The sequence below is a fragment of the Pseudoliparis swirei genome, chromosome 12 (assembly GCF_029220125.1).
Source record: "Pseudoliparis swirei isolate HS2019 ecotype Mariana Trench chromosome 12, NWPU_hadal_v1, whole genome shotgun sequence".
In the NCBI taxonomy this organism is placed as follows: Eukaryota; Metazoa; Chordata; class Actinopteri; order Perciformes; family Liparidae; genus Pseudoliparis; species Pseudoliparis swirei.
Window position 1 is genome coordinate 7,823,307 of NC_079399.1, and position 21,861 is coordinate 7,845,167.

Genomic DNA, 21,861 nt, shown 5'->3' on the forward strand with positions numbered 1-21,861 from the left:
CTCCATCCACGCTCCTTCTGCTGTGAGCGCCATTAGACAGAGCTGACGGATGTGCCTCTCTCAGAGATTCCATTTGCGGTCTCTTGTGGTCATGTGACATACATAATTGGTGTCAGTCTGATTGACTGCATAACATCACAGTCAGCGGCACGTAAAGATCTCTTTTTTGTTTTGCCTGCCTTGATGACTTTCGCAGCTATTAACGAGGAAGTGTGACAGTAACAGTAAGACGTGTGTTAATAGTCCTCAATATCTATCATTACCTCTTTCATATAGCAATGCTGCATTAATGTTTGACTTGATGAGATGAAACCAATCTTCAAATCTTCTGGAAAAGCAGTGTTTTTTTTGCTTTTGTTGAGGAAGCACCTGCTTGCTGGCACAGAGCTATTTCCACGGTACACACTGGAAGAGTGAGGAACGTCATCCGGAGCACAATAATAAGGGGCTTTCCCGCAGACACATGTTTACCTCAGAGCAACCTGCTTCTGGAACAGCTGCACAGACGGTCTCCCTGACTGCAGTTCTGCCAAGCCAACAGCAGGCGTGTGTCTTTTAAACTAAGAGTGTGACAGGTACTGTACACTTGAAAGTTAACAGTTACAATAACTCATACAAAAATAAATACATTCACTATGAGAATGAACATGCCTTTAAAATGTGATGTGTGCTTGATGTCTGCTAACGAATGGAGGATAAGCATCAGGAAAAGTAAAGCTCTCCCAAAACCCATCGGAACATCCCGGAGGAACAGCAGAAGTGGTAAAGGCAAAAGGGAGATCAATTGTTCCGTGTTTATTGACAATCACTTTGCCTTTTTAAGGAAAGAGCGAGCCCTCCTGTCACTGCATGTGTGACAAGAGGACAGACATGGTTCCCACACACACAGGAAGCTAGAGAGGGCCCTCCTGCATGGAGAGGGGGATCACAATATATGTATAAGTGTGTGTGTGTGCTTGTCGGTGTGTGTATATATGTGTGTGCGTGTGTGTGTATCTTTGTGCTTGTGGGTGTGTGCATATGTGTGTGTGTGTGTGTATGTTTGTGCTTGTGGGTATACAGTATATGTGTGTGTGTGTGTGTTTGTGCTTGTCGGTGTGTGTGTATATATGTGTGTATGTTTGGGCTTGTGGGTGTGTGTATAAATGTGTGTGTGTGTTTGTGCTTGTAGGTGTGTGTATATACGTGTATGTGTGTGTGTTTGTGCTTGTCCGTGTGTGTGTGTATATATGTGTGTATGTTTGGGCTTGTGGGTGTGTGTTTAAATGTGTGTGTGTGTGTGTGTTTGTGCTTGTAGGTGTGTGTATATATGTGTGTGTGTGTGTGTGTGTGTTTGTGCTTGTTGGTGTGTGTTTATATGTGTATGTGTGTGTGTGTGTGTGCTTGTGGGTGTGTGTATAAATGTGTGTGCGTGTGTATGTTTGTGCTTATAGGTGTGTGTATAAATTCCTGTGTGTGTATGTTTGTGCTTGTGTGTGTGTGTGTGTATGTATATATATATGTGTGTGTGTGTGTGTGTGTATGTGTGTGCTTGTGGGTGTGTATATATGTGTGTGTGCGCGTGTGTATAAATCAAAGCTGGATGAACACTGACTGAGCACATTCAATGTACAATCAATACTTAACATTATGAATGTCCAGTGTGACCACACGCTATCACACACATCTGCATGGAGAGACATTTTCAGACGCCCGCAGTGCTCACTCACATTGAGGACGGGAATAAATAAAAAACGCTTATCGGCAGCCTTCACAACTTTTGTCCAGGACTGCGCCAGCGAAGGAGACCCACGCTCCCTTTCTTTCCCACCGTTGTTCAGGTTATCCTGTGGGGCCACTTATGACCCTTCTACCGGCAGGATGCAATGTCTGGGGACCCCAACAAGGCTGTACACAAGCATCCGCCAAGCCCTGGGAAGAAAACAAGGGCTGATGGAAAACCAGAAGAAGTTAGGAACCAGGACGCACTCAATAACACTTGCCATGCACCTGCAGTCTGTGTGTGTGTGTGTGTGTGTGTGTGTGTGTGTGTGTGTGTGTGTGTGCACAGCACAGTCCCCACACACAGCACAGGTGGTCCAAACAAAAACCTGTGAAGTGTTGCCCAGAGAGTAATATCCCACATTGCGTGTTGTATAAAGCCCCCCATAGGAAACAAATACTTCCGGTGCTGTAAGATTTATTGTTCCCCGCACTTATAGGTCACAGCGTACTCTGAATGATATCTTCCTCTCAAGTCTCTTTGATTCATTCTTAATAGCATTTAATAGTCATTTAGCATGCAAAGCAGAAACAAAAAGGTCCTAATTACTGCCAGATAACTCAAGGACATATTGTTGTGTGTTTATAGTCTTCATCCCTGAAGAAGAGGAGTGAATTCCCTCTTCGGGGCATTGTGTGGTGAGAAAAGGAAAGAGCTGGTTAACAGTGTTGTATGGTGTGAAAGCCAAAAGCATTGTTATACTTTGATAGATTGACCGCACACCAGTTTGCAATTTTTTTTCTCCCAATGTCACTGACTTTGCATCTGTATTCACATCCGCACACCTTCCTCTGCACCACATACAGATATACAAGTGTTACGCAATAGAAATCCCCAAAGTTCAACACTCTATTAAATCATGTCCGCATGTAAGGGTTATCTATAAATAGAAATGGCATGGATGTTGGGAAAAAGATGGAAAAGTGCCTTGAAATAGGCCTACTTTAAGAGTCAGGGTTTAAAAGAAAACCACCGTCGCCCTCTAGTGTCAACATTGAGGAACATCAACAAACAAACTACAGAGTATGGCCGAACTCAGCAAAATCAGGAAACTTTGAAGACATTTCACTTGCTCATTTCGTGATTATAGGTAGTTTATTGATCACGTGTCTAATCTGTCTCATGTCAGATCACTCTCACGGTTACATGCACACTCTATTTGGTGCTTTTGTTGAGTTTACGCAAACACACACACATACATACACACACGCGCGCACACACACACACACACACACACACACACACAGGCACGTGCACAGACATTTTGGGGGGCAGGTGCTCAAACCAAAAAAAAGGGCACCCAAGGCAAAAAAAAAATTCTGACAGAGTTGAAGCAATATGATGCTGTCCTCGAACTGCGTTTCCTCTGGGCAGGATTAGAAAGCTAGCTTACATTTTCTTTATGAAAAAGCTGAATTATTATATAGCAACAACAGTACAAGCGTTCTGATTGACACGAAAGCGGGACTTCCTGTTTCGAACCGGGTTTTTTGAAGTTCCCACGAAGCTTGGTCGCTGCTGGTTGCAACGCAGCAGATACGAATTGGATGGTGAAAACTACAAAACAAACCAGTGAGGGGAACCAGGCAGATGATTCTGTCGTCAAGGCACATCTATCAGTTGGAGGTTGGAAAAAAGAAGTTTCCAAAATGAGGAAACATAAGGACATGAAGAAAATTGTGATGGGGCGGAACAGCTGTGATGTGACTGGACCAGAGTGGGGAGATTCTGACTTGGGAGAAAGTGACAATAGTATGGATACTAGTCAAAGTAGGCCTACTAAGGGAAGGAATGTGACAGAAGGGGGTAATGTTGGTGCGACTAACACGAAGAGAGACAGTCACAAGAGTAGTAGAGATGGAGGCGGAGGATCAGACGATCCAGACAGTTCGGAGTTTAAAATTATTTTGAGATTTGGAGAAGAGGAGGGGTTTCTGCCATGAGCCCGGTGAAACTAACCATCGTATTAAAAAATCAGATTGGAGATATTCTCATGGCGAAAGTTTTGAAAGACGGAAACTTATTGATTGTTTGTAGAAATGAAGAGCAAAGAGAGCGAGCGGACAGGATTAAGGAAATAGGACGGTGCAAAGTAGTGAGCTCAAACCATATCCAAAAAGAAAGTACGTGGAGTAAGGGAGTGATTTGGGGGGTCTCGGTTGGAGTCACGATGGAGGAAATTAAAGCGAACCTTAAAGGAGGAACTTTGAAAGGAGCCCGAAGGCTGCAGGTGACTCGAGACGGGGTAAGGAAAGACAGTGATTACGTTGTGCTGGATTTTGAGGAGGAAGAACTTCCACAGAAAGTATCATTAGGCTACATAAGGTACACAGTGAAGGAGTTTATACCAAAGCCTATGAGGTGTTACAACTGTCAAAGGTTTGGACATACAGCTAAAGCATGTAAAGGCAGAAGGAGGTGTGCAAGGTGTGGAGAAGATCACGAGTACGGGCAATGTAGACATGAGCAACCAAAGTGTTGTAACTGCGGCGGAGAGCACAGCGTGGCTTACTATGGGTGTGAGGTGATGAAAAGGGAGAGGGAAGTACAGCAGGTGAGGGTGCAGAATAAAATCACCTATGCAGAGGCAGTGAAGAGAATCGGCCAGAGTGGAGGGACGGAGGGGAACACTAAGGCAGTAAAACAACCCACAGCAGTCCTAGAGCAGCCAAATGAGGGGAAAATAATGATAGATTTAAAAAAGCTAGTCACTTTCATAGCAGGGGTAGTGAATGCTACAATGGAGGTCAAATCCAAGACGGAGAGAATCCAGATAATTGTTAAAGCAGCAGTTAACCATTTAGATATCAGAGGATTAACGTGGGAGGAAGTAAGAAATGATCTCAGTATTCAAGCAAGCAAAGAGCAAGTAGGGGAGGGATAGGTTTAAAACGCAATGCTTTACATACTACAATGGAATGCGAGGAGTTTGTTGGCTAATGGACAAGAATTCAAGAAATATGTTGAAAATGTATCTATTAAACCAGATGTCATATGCATACAGGAAACATGGTTAAGGCCAAATTTGGATTTCAGAATATTTGGATACACGTGTGTTAGGGGTGATAGGGAGGGTGGTGTAGGAGGAGGATGTGCCACATTCATTAGTGAAGACATTACATTTAGAGAAGTAAAGATAGGAACTGAGCTAGAGTATGTAACAGTGGAGATATGGGCCAGCGAAGAAAAGATAACAGTAATAAATTTGTATAATCCTTGTAAAAAATTAGAGGCGAATAAATTGGCACAAATTGAAGGGATGGGTGGCAACAAGGTGGTGCTGTGTGGAGATTTTAATGCACATAGTACATTGTGGGGTGGAGTAAGAACAGATGCAAACGGAGAAGCAATAGAAGAGTTACTAGAAGAAAATAATCTAGTGTGTTTAAATGATGGCAGAGGGACTAGATTAGATGTCCACAGGAACACATCTGCACTAGATTTAACTATTGTATCAAGAAATTTAGCAGCGATATGTGAGTGGGATATAGAGGATGAAACATCAGTGGGGAGTGATCACTTCCCAATAAATTGTAAAGTGTCAATACAAAGGAGTAAAGAACAGAGAGACACAATAGTTAAGTGGGTATTTAGTAGGGCAAAGTGGGAACTTTTTGAATATATATGTGAGCGTGAAATGGATACAATTGAAATTAATGAAGATATTGAGGAGATTGATACAAAAATGACATCTACAATACTGGAAGCAGCGAAGCAAACAATTTCTAAAAGTAAAGGAAGGATGAAAAGAAAGGCAGTCCCCTGGTGGACTGAGGAGTGTGGGAGAGCAGTAAAAGAAAGGAACAAAGCTCTGAAGGTATTAAGAAGATCGCATCATTTCCAAACTTTAATAGAATACAAGCAAGCACAAGCAAAGGTTCGTAGAATCATTCGTAAAGCAAAAAGGGAAAGCTGGCAGAAGTATTGTAGCAGAATTGGAAGAGCAACACCTGTGGGAGAGATTTGGGGGATGATTAGAAGCATGAGAGGAATGAGGAAAGTGTGGCAGTATCCAGTGTTGAAGAGGGGGGAGGAAACAGCAGCGTCAGATGGGGAGAGGGCAGAGATGATTGCAAAAGCACTAACAGAAATCCACAGCTCTGACAACCTGACGGTAGAAGGTAAGAGAGGACGGGAAAGGACACAATCAGCTCACCGCGATGTTCTTGGAAAGAGAGATGATACTAATAGTCCAAGTGATGCCCCATTTACCTTAGAGGAACTGAAAAGAGTAATAGAAAGAGGAGGACTTACATCACCAGGAAAGGATGACATTTGTTATATAATGCTTAAGCATTTAGGTAGTATAGCAATGATGAAATTGTTATTTTTTTATAATAAGGTCTGGCAAGTGGGGACACTACCTAGGTCTTGGAAAGAAGCTGTGATTATCCCAATCAGGAAACCAGGTAAAGACTCATCAAACCCAATGAATTACAGACCCATAGCATTAACATCCCATATAGGTAAAATAATGGAAAGAATGATTACAGATAGATTAGGTTTTTATATGGAGTCCAGGGGAATGATATCACCTCATCAAAGTGGATTTTGGAAAGGTAGAGGTAATATGGACCCAATTATTTGTTTAGAAACAGAAATCAGGAAGGCCCAGGTGAATAAGGAGTCAGTGATGGCTGTGTTCTTTGATGTGGAAAAGGCTTATGATATGGTTTGGAGGGAAGGGTTATTGATAAAATTAAATATGATAGGAATAGGGGGGAGAACATATAATTGGATTAAAGATTTTTTAAGGAACAGGTTTATTCAAGTCAGAATTGGGGCAGCACTATCTAGACGATACCTGGTAGAGAATGGTACACCACAGGGTAGTGTCATTAGTCCGATACTGTTCTCAATCATGATAAATGATGTTTTCCTTCAAGTCCAGGGTGATATTGGCCGATCTCTATTTGCCGATGATGGAGCACTGTGGAAGAGGGGGAAGAACATAAATCACATTAAAGGTAAAGTACAAGAGGCTGTGAAAGTGGTAGAAAGATGGTCTTATTCATGGGGATTCAAATTTTCTGTGGGGAAAACTAAAACAATCATGTTTACTAGGAAAAGAGGAGTTGATGCTCAGATAAAGATGTACGGACAAAAAATTGAACAAGTGAGAGTTTTTAGGTTCCTTGGTGTGTGGCTCGATGATAAATTAACATGGAATGAGCATATTCAGAGGATAGTAAAGAAATGTAAAACGATTCTAAATGTAATGAGGTGTCTAACAGGTTCAGAATGGGGAGCCAGCAGGGCTGCGAGTAAAAACATTTATATCGCTCTGATGAGGTCAGTCCTTGACTATGGCTGTGTCGTATTTGGATCAGCGGCAAAAACTTCACTAAAGAAGCTGGAAGTGTTGCAATCCCAAGCTCTGAGACTGTGTTGTGGTGCCTTTAAGACAAGCCCTGTGGCTGCTCTGCAGGTGGAGATGGGTGAAATGCCGGCAGGCCCGGGGTGGGTAATCGGGAGAATCGGGAGAGTTCCCGGGGCCGCCTTCTCTTTCCCAGCGGTCGAATTTTTTTTTGTAAAGTGGGCTACATGTTTCCATTCTTCTGACACCAGCCTCTGCATGGGGTTACCGTGCGCGAAGTTCACCCTCCCAAATAATAGAGTTGGTTGGTCCCTTCCGTCTTTTTCCAAAAGTTCTCTCAACGGATAGCTAGGCCGGCGGCCCGCCCGCAACGATGGGTCGAAGGAAGGCAGGGAGGGAGGGGGGAAAAAAAAAGGGTTGAAAAAGGTTGAAAAGGAAAGGGCCCAAGCTGAGGCTGCTTATTCCATTTTCAAGGTTACGGATAAACACAAAAGCAAATAGACAAAGAGAGCAACTGGTAATGATTTGAATTACATTAGCTTTGTTGCCTTATTTAATTTACTTTGGCGTTGTCAACCTATTGTCAACCTATTCCCAAGCAAAAAATTAAAATATTAGCCTTTTATATCACCCAAAATGGCGATCCATTATGATTTCACAATAGACTTTAAATATATATATAAAATATATATTGAATATTGAAGTATATTAATATAATTTATTGATTTTCTCAGTAGAATCGAAGAAGCAGATAAGACAGTCTCCTAATGAAATGAGATAACTCGGATGTGCCATACAAGGCCCGGGCCACAGAGACAGGAGGCCATGAAGTAAAGGAACAATATTATATATAAGTAGAAAAGTATATTAATAAAAGTTATGAACCAATATGCCATTGTTTATGAAGTGTAGTATGTATTGTAGGTCACCACTATAATAAATAGTGGGTCAATGATGGTAATAACAAAGGTATAATATGAATGATCCACTCCAACAAATCTGGCCTGCCATGCCCCCTGAAATCTGTCCTACAGCAAATCTGAATCTTTGCTATTCTTACTCTTCTGCCTTTTTTGTCATCTGAAGTGGATTATTATTGTTGTATTTAACACATTATTGTTGTTATAAAAGAACCACAGGATAAGAAGAGCTGACTTGTTTTTCATTTATCCAATTTCCACACCCATGAAAAAAAGGGGGGCTGGTCTTGAATTCCCGGCGGAAAAAAAGTGAAAAGTGGCCCCATCTGACGCTGCATTTGAGACGCAAGCTCCTAACTATAAATTACTGGGCCAACCTGCAAGGGCATTCTGGAGATAATCATCCAACAAAAAAAGTGCTTCTGCCATGTTGGGAAAGAGACGGGGCCAAGCAGGAGTGTTTCGCATGGAGCAGTGGAAAATTAGCCAAAGATATGTCATTGGATCAGATCACATTCACTCCTGCAATACCGCTATCAATTACACCACCATGGCTATTTCCCTCAGTGTCAGTTGATCTTTATTTTTTAGACAAAGCCCAAGCATTTAAAGACAATAATAACATGGCAGGAATGGTGGAGGATAGACTGGAGACGACATACTTATCATTTATTCCAGCATTTACAGATGGATCAAAAGACCCTGATACAGGGAGGACTGGGTTTGCAGTCACCATACCGTCCCTAAGATATGAAGTTAAAAAGAGAACCTCAGAGCATCTGTCTGTGTATACAGTGGAGACGTTGGCCATTTTAACAGCACTGCAGTGGGTAGAGGAGGTTCGGGTCGAAAAGGTCATTGTCTGTTCAGACTCTAGTTCAGCACTATCCTCATTACAATCATTTACATCACACTGCCACGCTGGACCCATGGCAATTTGCATGTCAAAAGAAGATCCACCACATCATTGCAATTGCCATGGCACTTCTTTCCCCCCTGGAGGAGAGGAAAAACTGTGTTGTGTGCGCTCACTATTATTCCCGCCAAGCTCACACACCCTCAGAGGTCTAGGCCTGCACTCCATGTGCAGCTGGATACTGGACTGGACTTCTCCGGCGCCGCCGCCGTGTGTGTGGGATGGCGGTACCACCTCAACCGCCCCCTCACAGGGAGCCCTCCCTCAGGATGCGTGTTGACCTCTCCCCTCTCCTCCTGTACCCACGACTGCAGCCATGCACAGCTCCAGCTCCAACGTCATCATCAAGTTTGCACACACACAGTGTTGGGCTGATCACCGGCAGCGGCCCAGACAGCCTATAGGGGAGGAGGGAGGGTGCTTACAGTGGTGGTGGCCAGGAGGTGCCCAAGACTCTCCGAAGAAGAAGGAGAAGAAGGAGGAGATCGTGAGGGACGGAGAGGAGAGCACACCCTCTCCAGGGTCTCCAGCCAAGTTCGGAGTTGCTCAAGAGAGGAAGTTCCTCTCGCACACCTCCACACCACTCCACCACCACCAACCACACCCACGTGGTGAAAAGAACGTGGTGCGCCTGTATCGTTGGAGGTGAGCCTCCATCCTGGACATATACACCAAGCGGTGCGTGGCGGTATTCTGTGAATATCTGCCATGGTGTATATTTTATTACATTGTTTATATATATATATATTGTATATATATATTGTATGTATATACATATATATATATATAGTCTCAAAAAGTGTATATTTTATTACATTGTTTTATATATATATATTGTCATGATGTATATTCTATTACACTGTTTTATATATATATTGTTAATACTTTCTTCTTTTTGTGTGTGGATATTGTATAGTTTATTCTCATTCTTATTCTTTTAGTCTGCTACTGCTGAAATTGAAATTGACATAGCAGGCAGGATTTAATTAATGAAATATATGAAACACTGTTCCGTCTAAAGAATATGGGTATTGTCGTAGCATTTATGTGGGTACCAGCACACAGGGGGGTGCAAGAAAACGAAAGAGCAGATACACTAGCAAAACAAGCGTTAGAAAGGCAGCACAAGATGGACATTTTACACAGTAAAGCAGAAGTTAAAACAATTATCAAAAGAAACATTATTAAGGAATGGCAGCATAGTTGGGATGTAGGGGAAACAGGAAGACATCTGTATGCTGTGCAGAGGGAAGTTGGCAAAGGGAGGCCAGTTAGAAGAAGCACAGCAGAAGAACACATAGTAACCAGGCTGAGGATCGGGCACACAAGGCTGAACAAAACACTGCATCTCGTAAATAAACACCCAACAGGACTATGTGAGCACTGTCAAGTACCAGAATCTGTAGAACATATAATTTGTCATTGTCAGAAATACACGCTTGAGAGACACAGGTTGAAGAGGAAGCTGGGAGTGGAGGAACTAAATCTAACAGATGCGTTAAATTTGGGGGCAGGACAGGTATTACAATATTTGAAAGAAACAGGATTAAGTAATAGAATTTAAAGCACTGACATTTTTGAATCTCCCTTTTGTTTTGTTTGTTTTATTGCTTTTGTTTTGTGGGTATATATATATATTTTTTTTGAGTTTGGTTTTGTTTGTTTGGTTTTGTAAGGGGATAGGGTACTCTGGTCCACACTCCACTACAGCAGGTGGCGGAAATGCACCGTTCACTGGATGCCATCCGCCTAAAAACTTAAAAAGAAGAAGAAGAAGAAGCGTTCTGATTGGCTGATGGGTCGTCATGCCAGCCACGTATTGCCCTCCTCGCTGGTCTGATACGGATCCGTATTGCCCTCTTACTTCATTTTCAAAATGAGCGATGTTGATAGACATCAACAGCCAAGAGCAGTGGTCCTTAAACTAAAGGTGCATTCACACCAAAAGCGAAACTATTTTTCTCGTCGCCCAAACGCGTGAGTTTACTCGCTCGACCATTTGCGGTGTTCAAGCCATGAGCGTCGAGACACTCCGCGAGGGGCGGGCTTAACTGTGTCTCGTCTCCGTAAAGACCGTTCTCATTTCCTTCATCCACCAGAATAACTAACCACTAGTTCTGCTTTATACTTGTTGTGGACGTCCCACACACTAACGCCCTCGTGTTTGGGTTCATGACATCACCCGTAGGCTCACTCAGCTCGGTCACTTTCACCGATGAAGTTACTGTTACGTCTGAAAGACTTCCGCCTCCAGCGCTACGAGAGCGGAACTCAAGAGCCGATTGGCCCGAGTTGCGAGATGACCGCCTCAAAGTTCAAATATTTCAACTCGGGGAGAAAATTACGCCGCTGAAAACGCGCCGCTGTAAACGCGTCGCCCACATCGCGTCGCCTGGGAAAATATCGCGTCTATCGCAGCCACACGCGTCTGTACGTTGACTTTTCATGGGATTCGGTCGCGCGAAAAAATAGTTTCGCTTTTGGTGTGAACGCACCTAAAGGCCCGCAAGCCGGATACGGCCCGCCTCCACATTTGGCCCGGCCCTTTGAACAATACCAGAGGCCTTATGATTTATTTATTTTAGTCTGGCCACGCAAATCCTAGACTAGCTCCTGTTAAATAGAACGGAATATGAATTCTCTCTCTCTCTCTCCCTCTCTCTATTCTCTAAACATAACTAACGTCAGTAAACAGCTGCAAGGCTTTGAAATCACGGATTTTGTGAGTTTTTTAAATTTATTTTTTTAGGAAACGTCGGACCAGTTGTTACGTCATGTTTTCAGCTAATGTTGTGGTTGATTTATCACAAAACAACGTCATGACCTGTGTGTCTGGTGCTGCGGGTCAGAGGAGAAGGAGGTGCACCCGTTTGGTGGCGCGAGGAGCACTGCGCGGAGGAGGAAGTGGAGGAGGAGGAGGGAGGGAGGGGCGGGGCTCGTGAGCGCCGCGGACCATGTGGGGGCGAAATTCTCACAATAAATCAAATAAATGCCCCGTCGGATATTAAAACACATTTGGGGGGAATTGACGACAGAGAGAGTAACTTTTATTCTTAAATCCTGATGAGTGAAAAAAAAAGTGGCTCCAGCAAAAAGGGCACTTTTCTCACCCAGGGCAAAAGGGCTGGTGCTTGAGCACCACTAGGGCTCTATCTGTGCACGTGCCTGCAAACACACACCTATCCCCCTCACAGAATTCACTCAACATTTGTAATTCGGCATTGAACTGTCTTGTATTTTCACATGCATTTGAATAGTAACAAGCAATACCTGAGGGTGAAAATAAAAACAAAAGGTAATTTGAACGTATTCAGGACTAGTCTATTAACGATGTCTTCGCCGTAGAATGGCTGTCCTCCAACAGTACATTAGGCAATAGTGGTAAAACGAGGGTTGTGGGGAGAGGAGGACACTTTTGTTTAAACTGTGTGCAGGTATTCCAGGAGTTTTCCTCAATGAGAGAGTTTAAATACCGGTTCACCAGTCCATCTGGTGGCAAGAATGTGTACTGCTATAACAAAGTACAGAAAACAAGTGTTATTGTTTGCTCCAAATTAAGAACTATTCAATGCAGAGGAGAACACCATAGGAGAACGTTTTACAAAAATGTAATTAAAAAAAATATCACTGTTACATTATTTTGTAACAACTGTATTTCGTAAAACAATTGTTAAAAACAATTTGTTTACAACCGTAAACGTCCTTCTCTCTGTAATTTGACCTCGGTTGTGATGCATTCTTGTGTCTGAAGACTGACGATGAATTACATTCATCCTTATGGGACACAAATAAACACACAAACTGTTATCTATTCACGGTAAACTCAATTAAGTCCTCCCAGGGGAGGCCCTGGTCTTCACTGAGAGAGAAAAAAGAAAAGAAAACAGAGAGAGAGAGAGAGAGTGAGAGAGTGAGAGTGAGAGAGACTTACAGCTACAGATGAGCAAGTGAGAGTTGCAGTTGGTTTTCAATAAGGAAATTGAATACATTTTGCATCTGGAGTACTTTTGAAGACACCAGCCAGGGGACAAGTTCAAGGTATTTATCTGCTGTATGTTTATCTCACAACATCTTTACAGAATACTAAAAATAGTGCGGGGCAATGAACAATCGTATCAAAACGTGTCAAATGTTGAATTAATCAACTGGTGTTTTAAATGGAAGAAAATGTAAAGGTTGAAGCCTCATATATTTGAAGTCCCATGATAATCATAATATAACTGCTATCATTAGGGGACACACGCATATCATTGATCACACAAGCAGTTATAAACTATGTTGTAGCATCATACATGAAATTAAATGTAGACTGGGAAGAATACAATTCCTAGTGTGTGTGTAAAAAGTGTGCTGCAAGTATTCGTATGAAGGGAAAAGTTCCAATGGTCAGTGAATATAAAGCTAATTTCCCTTTAACGTATCACATGAAAACAGATATGGGATGGAAAGTAACTAAACTAAAAGTGTCTTCAAATAGATTCAGAAACAGTAATAGTAAGTGCACCATAAATTAAAAACATGATGCTTTCACATTGACACAAATAGTTCACTGCACACTTCTGCATTAGCCTGTTACCAGTTATCTTTCTATATTTAACTCTGAAATGTTCATAAACTGCACATGCAAATAATATCAAATGAAAACATGTTTTCCACTTCCTGTTATAAGAAGAAATTTGGTTTTGAGCTCATTTGAGTCCAACTTTATTAATGTTTCAGCACCGGGCATGACCTCACGCAACCGGCCGGGCAGTGAGAGAAGAGGAGAAGGAAAACAGTTCCAATAAGACTCATCTGCTTCGTCAGGTAAGAGCTCAGCGATGATGACCATGACAACCAAGTAAATATAGTGAGTAGTCTGCAGTATTACTGAAGAAGTGTGTCATTTGGGCGGCTGTAGCTCAGTGGGGTAAGAGGGCCGTCCTGCAACCACATGGTTGTGGGTTCGATCCCCGCTCTCCCCATTAGTTGCAAGTCGAAGTGTCCTTGAGCAAGGCACTGAACCCCCAGTTGCTTCCCGGGCGCTTCACCACAGCCCACTGCTCCTTAATAACTAAGGATGGGTTAAATGCAGAGAAATAATTTCCCCTTGGGGATTAATAAAAGTGTATATTTTTTATTTTTTTATTACAAATGCAGGATGGGCTGCGCGTGCAGTGGCCAGGAACGAGTAAACGATGACAAGTTCTCCAAAGGAAAACACAACTTTGAGGCCTCCAACTCGTCGAATCACATCGTAAGCAGACAATTTAAAGGAAGGGAAGCTTTCCTAACTCGATCTAAGATGAAAGTATCGTCATTTACTGTGATCTGACATGAATTTGTCTCTATTAACTTGATGTATTTGAGAATGTTTTTCATTGACTAACTGTACATTCTGAATTTTTTAAATATTTTTCTGTCCTTTAGGCACGAAGGGCAAACACCGATTTGGATAACGGTAATAACTGAACACAAAAGCATACAAAAAACGTTCTACCCAAACATATCAGGCCTTCATGCAAGAGAGACATTACTTGAGTCCGAGGCGGCTTCATTTAGAGATTGAAATCTCGGTTGTGTTTCCTCTGTTCGAGATGAGATTGTAAACGTAAGACATGCAATGTAAAAACGATGTTGTACAGATGCCTGCGCTCTGTGCTTCCACTATATTAACTCATGTCCAAAGTATAGCACCCAAAAAGAACAACAAAACAAGTACATGTACTGTTCTTAACCCTCCTGTTACCTTTACATTTACTGACATATTTTACCCTTGGGGTCAATTTGACCCCAGCAATTAAAACCTCCAGAAAATTATTAGAATTAATATTGTTTCCCAAGTTTAAGTGTGAGGTACTTTATGTTTGTTTGTTGACTACCTAAATAGCCCTTTAAATATATAAAAAAGTTGATATTTCTTATATGTTTGACACAGTGAAAAACAGCCTGGGGTCAAATTGACCCCAAAGAACACCGACGTTAAACATTGAATGGGGTCAAATTGACCCGAAAGGTAACAGGAGGGTTAAGAGCAGATCCCGACAAGACACTCCTTCTCTCTTGCATTCAGAGATGTTTATGAATCGCTTAAGTAAGATGATGAAGGTGTATCAACCAAAACATTGGAATGCACATGAAGAGGACAGTGTGTGAGGGTCTTGCTCTTCATTGTTTATTCTCTAAATGAACGTTCCTTGTCTTCAGATGAAGTGTTTGTGGCTCAACACGACTTCAAAGGGACCAACGACAGCGACCTGCCTTTCAAAAAGGGAGACAAACTTAAGGTGCTGCAAGAGTAAGTGAGCGTCGTCCTGCGGTACCCAGAATGCAGCGCTCTCGTCTCCAGCCGCAGTGAAACAAATCTCTGAGTGAGAAATGTAAACGCCGTGCACTGTTTTTTAGGAACGGAGAGTGGTGGGTGGCTAAATCGCTGGCGACTGGACAGGAGGGCTTGATACCATGGAATTATGTAGCCAGAGCAGATACACTGGAGGTGGAAAAGTGAGAGACTATTTCACACATATCCAAAACATTTGTGTAGGTTTTGAATTGGTTACGTAAAGTGTGTTTTTGTGGTTTATCTCCCCTGCAGATGGTTTTTCAGGGACATGAGTAGAAGAGAGACTGATCGACTGCTTTTAGCCCCTGGGAATAAACCGGGTGCCTTTGTAGTTCGAGAGAGTGAGACGTGTAAAGGTGACTGCCATCCGTGACCACCAATCAGACTTTTAGTGGCAAATTTAAAAATATTGTAGACATGTACGATATTAGAAAAAAGCCGGTAACGTTTGGGGTTTCCCGCTTAGGTTCCTTCTCACTGTCGGTCAGAGATTATGTACCAGAACAAGGAGACGTGGTCAAACACTACAAGATCCGCTGTTTGGACAAAGGTGGATACTACATCTCTCCCTCCAACATGTTCCCATCCCTACAGGAGCTGGTCAAATACTACACTCGTGAGTAAAGTACTGCGTCATTTCAAAAGAAGCAAATCTGCATACGTAGAGCTTTTTAAAATGACATGTATAAGACAGCTAATTAGTGATGGTACATTGATAATTACAATATTGCATTGACTTTGAATTGAAGGGGGAAGTTAGACCCTTGTGATAAGCTGTGCATTTCCTGTGTGAGAAGAGTGATACTTTTTCACTCCTGTGGTTAAACCAAAAGATAAGAAGTTCAAATCTCTCGAATGGCTACCAATGCACAGCAACTCATAAAAAAAAGGAGTACACATATTCAAGGTGCCAAGAGCTCAATCAGTCACTACATATACACTACCGTTCAAAAGTTTGGGGTCACTTAGAAATGTCTTTATTTTTCAAAGAAAAGCACTGTTTTTTCAATAAAGATAACATTAAATTAATCAAAAATACACACGATACATTGTTAATGTGGTAAATTAATATTCAAGGTGGAAGTGTCTGGTTTCTAATGAAATATCTCCATAGGTGTATAGAGGCCCATTTACAGCAACTATCACTCCAGTGTTCTAATGGTACATTGTGTTTGCTAATCGCCTTAGAAGACTAATGTCTGATTAGAAAACCCGTGCAATTATGCTAGCACAGCTGAAAACAGTTATGCTGGTGATATAAGCTATACAACTGGCCTTCCTTTGAGCTTGAAGTTTGAAGAACAAAATTAATACTTCAAATATTAATCATTATTTCTAACCTTGTCAATGTCTTGACTATATGTTCTATGAAATGTTCAATTCATTTGATAAATAAAAGTGTGAGTTTTCATGGAAGACACGAAATTGTCTGGGTGACCCCAAACTTTTGAACGGTAGTGTAGGAGGAAATAAATACTGTTCTTGTTTGGGTGCAGGTACGGCAGACGGTTTGTGCCAGCGGCTGTATGCTCCCTGTAAGGGGAGGGCGCCCGAGCAGCCGTGGGCACAAGATGAATGGGAGATTCCCAGAGACACCCTGAAAATGGTGAAGAAACTGGGGGCGGGGCAGTTTGGAGAAGTGTGGATGGGTGAGAGGAAGCTAGACAGTTCATCGGCAACTTCATAGAGGTCACGATCGGTAGAGGACAACGAGTTTAATGTTTTAATGTCGACTGCAGGGTATTATAAGGACACCCAGAAGGTCGCGATTAAGACCTTGAAGGAGGGAACGATGGAGCCCGCGGCCTTCCTGCAGGAGGCCAACCTGATGAAGCAGCTGCAGCATGAACGACTGGTGCGCCTCCATGCTGTGGTCACCATGGAGCCCATTCTCATTGTCACCGAGTTCATGATCAACGGTGAGACGACCGGCGAGAGGGCAGATTGCTTTATGATGACGTCTCTGCGGTGAAGGGCGATAGACTGCTACAGATATGTGATGATGGTGGTGGTGGCGATGATGAGGATCATATAAGAATCCTCAAGTTAGAGGAGATGGGACCATGAGAAAATATTTTACATTTTGCTTGACCTTTTTTTTATACTCTTAATTGATCATCATGATATTTGTAGTACTGTCGATTGGCTAATTAATTACATTGATAATAGTGGCAGCTCTAGCTCCATTGTTTGTTTTTTTGTATGTGGACAAACACATATTTACTTTGTCTTTTTCAGACTTCTCTTCAAAACAAATTATATGGAGTAGCCATAACAAACTAAACACTTATACAATATAATGCAATCAAATCCAAGGAATACAAAAAGTGTGAAACTGATAATATTAAACTTAGTGTATGATACTTCGTTAATTATATGGTCCATTTTGAGTACACAACAGTATTCCATTATATATAGATTAAGGGAACAAACACATAAAAAAAACTATACACGTAAATAGTTACCTAAAAACTCTTTATTGCTGAGTTGTATCTGGCTGGTGCATTATTGTATAATAAGCAATGATCGTACCCTATTACTTCCTTATGTCACACTCAATGTGCAGCAGCACCACGCACACATGGTTGCTTCCAGTTTGGTACACGTCTTTCTGTGTGACTTGTTTTGAGTTTCTACCAAACAACAATATGTCTTTGAAAATGAATGTCTTTAATTTATGATTCATGGTGATAACGTTATCCTTCTTCTTTTCTCCTGGGCAGGATGTCTTCTGGACTTTCTGAAATCAGACAAAGGAAAGACTCTAAAGACGAATAAGCTGATAGACATGTCAGCGCAGGTGGGACACATGATTGTAATTGCACACAATTTTAAAAATATGATCGATGTGAATATTCAGAATTGTATCTTGTACGCTGCCTTTTCATAACCCACACCTCTCAATAATACAATAAAAGCATTTTTTATGCTTTCTATTTTATTTGTTTATTTCATAAATATAGGAAGTTTGTTTTTCATTTTGCTTTTGTATTGTTAACGTCGGAACATTTAAATGTACGAAACAACATGATATTAGACTCGCTGATCTCAAGGGCTATTAATACGCACAAGCTTCTCTCATGAACATCTGTTATAGTCCGGTGCTTTGACACACGTGGGACATGTAGGCGTTAGCTGTGGGGTTTCTGTGGTGGAGCTTCTGCTTAGAAGCCTCACGCAACGTCAATTATTAACATCCGGACAGGAAATCGAGCAATTTTTTTTTCCATTTCCAGTGAGCTCCCTCAGAACTCTTTTGCCCCTCCAAAAAAAAGCCTTTTGACTTCCTGAGAGTTGGCGCATCCTGTTAAACCCTCTTTGCTGCCATTAAAATACATGCAACCACAACGAGTCACACGCAGAGACACACAGACTATTTGAAACTCATGTCTTTCAAATTGTTTTATTTCCTGCCTTTGCATTTGATCTGCTAATTCCTTTATTAAGAAGCTTCCCCCCCCCCCCCCCCCATATGTCTCTCTTCCTCTCCATATGACAGATAGCTGAAGGCATGGCGTACATCGAAACGAAGAACTACATCCACCGAGACGTGCGTGCGGCCAACATTCTGGTCAGTGACACCCTGCACTGCAAGGTGGCCGACTTCGGCCTGGCCAGGATCACCGAGTCAGAATACACAGCTCAAGAAGGTGCAGTGTGTGCAGTGTTTCCCCACTTCGGACAATACATGCATGCATCTTTTTTGTTTTGTTATTGTCTTGTATTGATAGAGTTTTGATTAAATTGGACATTTGTGTAAAGTTAGCTGTATCCCAGAATGTGATATCATTACATAACATTAATTTAGCTGATGGTTTTATCCAAATGGACATATAATAAAGGCCCTCAAACTCCACAGATACAAATAGATTTAAATGCTGAGAGGGCAACCCTCTCGAATGAAAACCTAAACACACTCAACACGTGCAACCTTTTACTGTGGATGCATCATTAATAATAATAATATGCACATTATCTCAACTATTATTCTGACAAAATGCTCTGACTCATGCAAACATCTTTAGATACACAGCAGTGGATGATATGGATACACTATTTCATCACAGTATATGCTATTTTATACCTTGATAGCAATGTACTCTACATATTGTGATACAGTACTTGAGAAATATATTTGAGAAAGTTTTTATACATACGGATGTTTTTTGTTTTTGTTTTTTTCTATTGAATTCTGCCCATCATTGCCCCGAAAAGCACAAATACAACCAGAGATGATAAAGAAATGTTCTCTTCTGCATAAATCTTACAGTAATATCTCTGTTATATCTGTATTTAAATCGTAATCATGTCCCGGTACATGTTGTCATATTACACCACAATAAGAGGAATAACCATATTCTGTCACTCACACGCACACCTACATGTCTCTAGAGTAAAACAATGTATTCAGCTTTTCTTTTCACCCTCTTTCTGGCTTCTAGGCGCCAAATTTCCCATCAAATGGACGGCTCCGGAAGCCATCAACTTCGGCACATTTAGCATCAAATCGGATGTGTGGTCTTTCGGCATCCTGCTCACAGAGATAGTCACCTATGGAAGAATACCTTACCCAGGTACGAGAAATTAGATGACAAATGTACTCAAATTACATTTCATTATATTGTTTATAAATGCAAATGCTGCATTGTCACGTTGCAGCTCAGGAAATTACCAATGTGATGACAAAAAAAAATTATATTCTTATATGATATTCTAAATATTATTTTTCTTAATCAGGAATGACCAACACAGAGGTGATCGGGAGCCTGGACAAGTTGTACAGGATGCCGTGTCCGGACGGCTGCCCCAAGGAACTCTATGACATCATGCACATGTGCTGGAAGCAGAGGTCGGAGGACCGACCGACTTTTGAATTTCTGCAGAATACTCTCAACGACTTCTTTATTGCCACGGAGGGACAATATGAGATGCAGCCGTGATGAAATAAAAGGTTTCCTGTTGATAATCAGAAGACAGATAAATATTCCAAACAAAGACGAGGGACTTGAACGGATGAAGACCAATATTTAAAACTGATCTTTTAGAAGAAGAAAAATGGACACATATTTTAAGGGTTCCTTTTGAATGAATGTAAAAGCTGTTCATGGCTTCTTCGGTCTCTAGCAGATAAAAAACATCTGGAACATTTTAAAGTCAGAATGGAAGTACAGTTTCAGTACATGCATGACGTAAAATGGACTTTGGACCCGAGGAAGTCGTCACAGGTACAGTCACAGATGAAACATTGGCTACAGAAAGAAGCAGCCTGAGAATATATGCACAATATTTTGCACTTTTTAAAATTCCTTTAGTGATCCAGTGGATACATAAAAAAGAAATATGCTTTTTCACGAGTATATGTATATATATATTAGGGCTGTGAAACGATTACAATTTTTAATCAGGTTAATCACAGGTTTCTGTGGATTCATCATGATTAATCACATATATACATTTACAGGGCTCTCAAGACAGGCAAGGGCTCCAAGAAGAGTTTGTTGGGGGGGGGACTTTTTTTTTCGTCGATGTGTGCGCCGCCGGATCCCGAGCTCGGGCGCTGCGCGGAGGAGATCGGAGATCGGAGTGAGACGACGACACAGATGACGGCTGCTGACACGCTGCTGGTGCGGATTGGAACAAGACTTTGAGCTCATTCTACGCAAATTAAAAAAAAATTATAAAAAAAATGTAATTTAATTAACTGAATTAAATTAGCATTTTTTTTTCACATTTTATATATATGTGTGTGTGTGTGTGTATATATATACGCAAAAATGTTCTTTATAAATAAATAACAAATTGATATTACTTTGGTTTGTTATTTTATTTAAATCCACTTTAATTAAAGTGCTTTAAAATATTTTTCAGATGCATTTCCAATAACATTTTTAGAGATTATAAATAACTTTTTAATGAACTACCATGCACTTAAGTATGCTTAACATAAGAGCTTTACAAGGAGAGAGACATGTTTGACGGCTTCTTTTTTAATACTGTGACTGACTTTGCACGCAAAGGATGTCCCATACAAAGACATTAATCGCAAAATTAAAATCTAGGATTTCAGTTTTAGTTTAGTTCTTTTGAAAATCTGTGAATGGAAGAAAAATGCAAGTGTTAGGTGATAAGAACTCAAAGATATAACACTAACTGTATTGGTGTGAGAGACGAGTGCTGCCTCAATGAAGCCTTTAAAAGAAACACTCTAAATAACGTTGGTTTTGACCCTCTGGCTAAACCATCTGTCGGGGCCCCGGACAGTCTCTAGAAGATAAGACATAAGTGGACAGGCCGCAGCAGCCAGAAGTACAACCCTGCCACTTCCTCAGTGGACAGGAAACAGGAAGTGTGAGTCAGCATTCCTTAAATGCCACACAGATAACACCAATGTGCTATGTGAGGACATAGCACATTGGTTGAGGTCTTCACATTTCTGTGTTTGGTAGTTGGTGGCTGAGAAACAAACTTTTTTTTAAACATATAATATAATATCTACTGCTAATATTATAAAGAGTCACCAACTCTCATTAATCAAAAGTGTCTGTCATACATCTAGAAATATAGTAACTTAGACTATATCATCATCTTATGAATTCATATTCATGCAACACTGGCCAGCTTGAA

At 41.4% G+C, this 21,861-nt stretch overlaps 1 protein-coding gene across 1 annotated transcript; it reads left to right on the forward strand.

Annotated features, from left to right (window-relative positions):
• Positions 1-11,877: 11,877 nt before the first annotated feature.
• blk (BLK proto-oncogene, Src family tyrosine kinase) lies at positions 11,878-20,720 on the forward strand. Its single transcript, XM_056427432.1, has 14 exons — positions 11,878-12,953; positions 13,635-13,721; positions 14,055-14,151; positions 14,325-14,355; positions 15,102-15,192; positions 15,300-15,398; positions 15,490-15,593; positions 15,704-15,853; positions 16,734-16,886; positions 16,977-17,156; positions 17,961-18,037; positions 18,737-18,887; positions 19,680-19,811; positions 19,975-20,720. The coding sequence occupies exons 3-14, from the start codon at positions 14,056-14,058 to the stop codon at positions 20,175-20,177; spliced, it is 1,467 nt and encodes a 488-aa protein (XP_056283407.1). The 5' UTR covers positions 11,878-12,953; positions 13,635-13,721; position 14,055; the 3' UTR covers positions 20,178-20,720.
• Positions 20,721-21,861: the final 1,141 nt, after the last annotated feature.

Bases quoted from the DNA above. Each gene is read 5' to 3' on its own strand.
- blk (XM_056427432.1), top strand. From the start codon at position 14,056: ATGGGCTGCGCGTGCAGTGGCCAGGAACGAGTAAACGATGACAAGTTC. The intron at 14,356-15,101 runs GTAATAACTGAA...CCTTGTCTTCAG, and splicing joins AAACACCGATTTGGATAACG to ATGAAGTGTTTGTGGCTCAA. The intron at 15,854-16,733 runs GTGAGTAAAGTA...GTTTGGGTGCAG, and splicing joins GCTGGTCAAATACTACACTC to GTACGGCAGACGGTTTGTGC.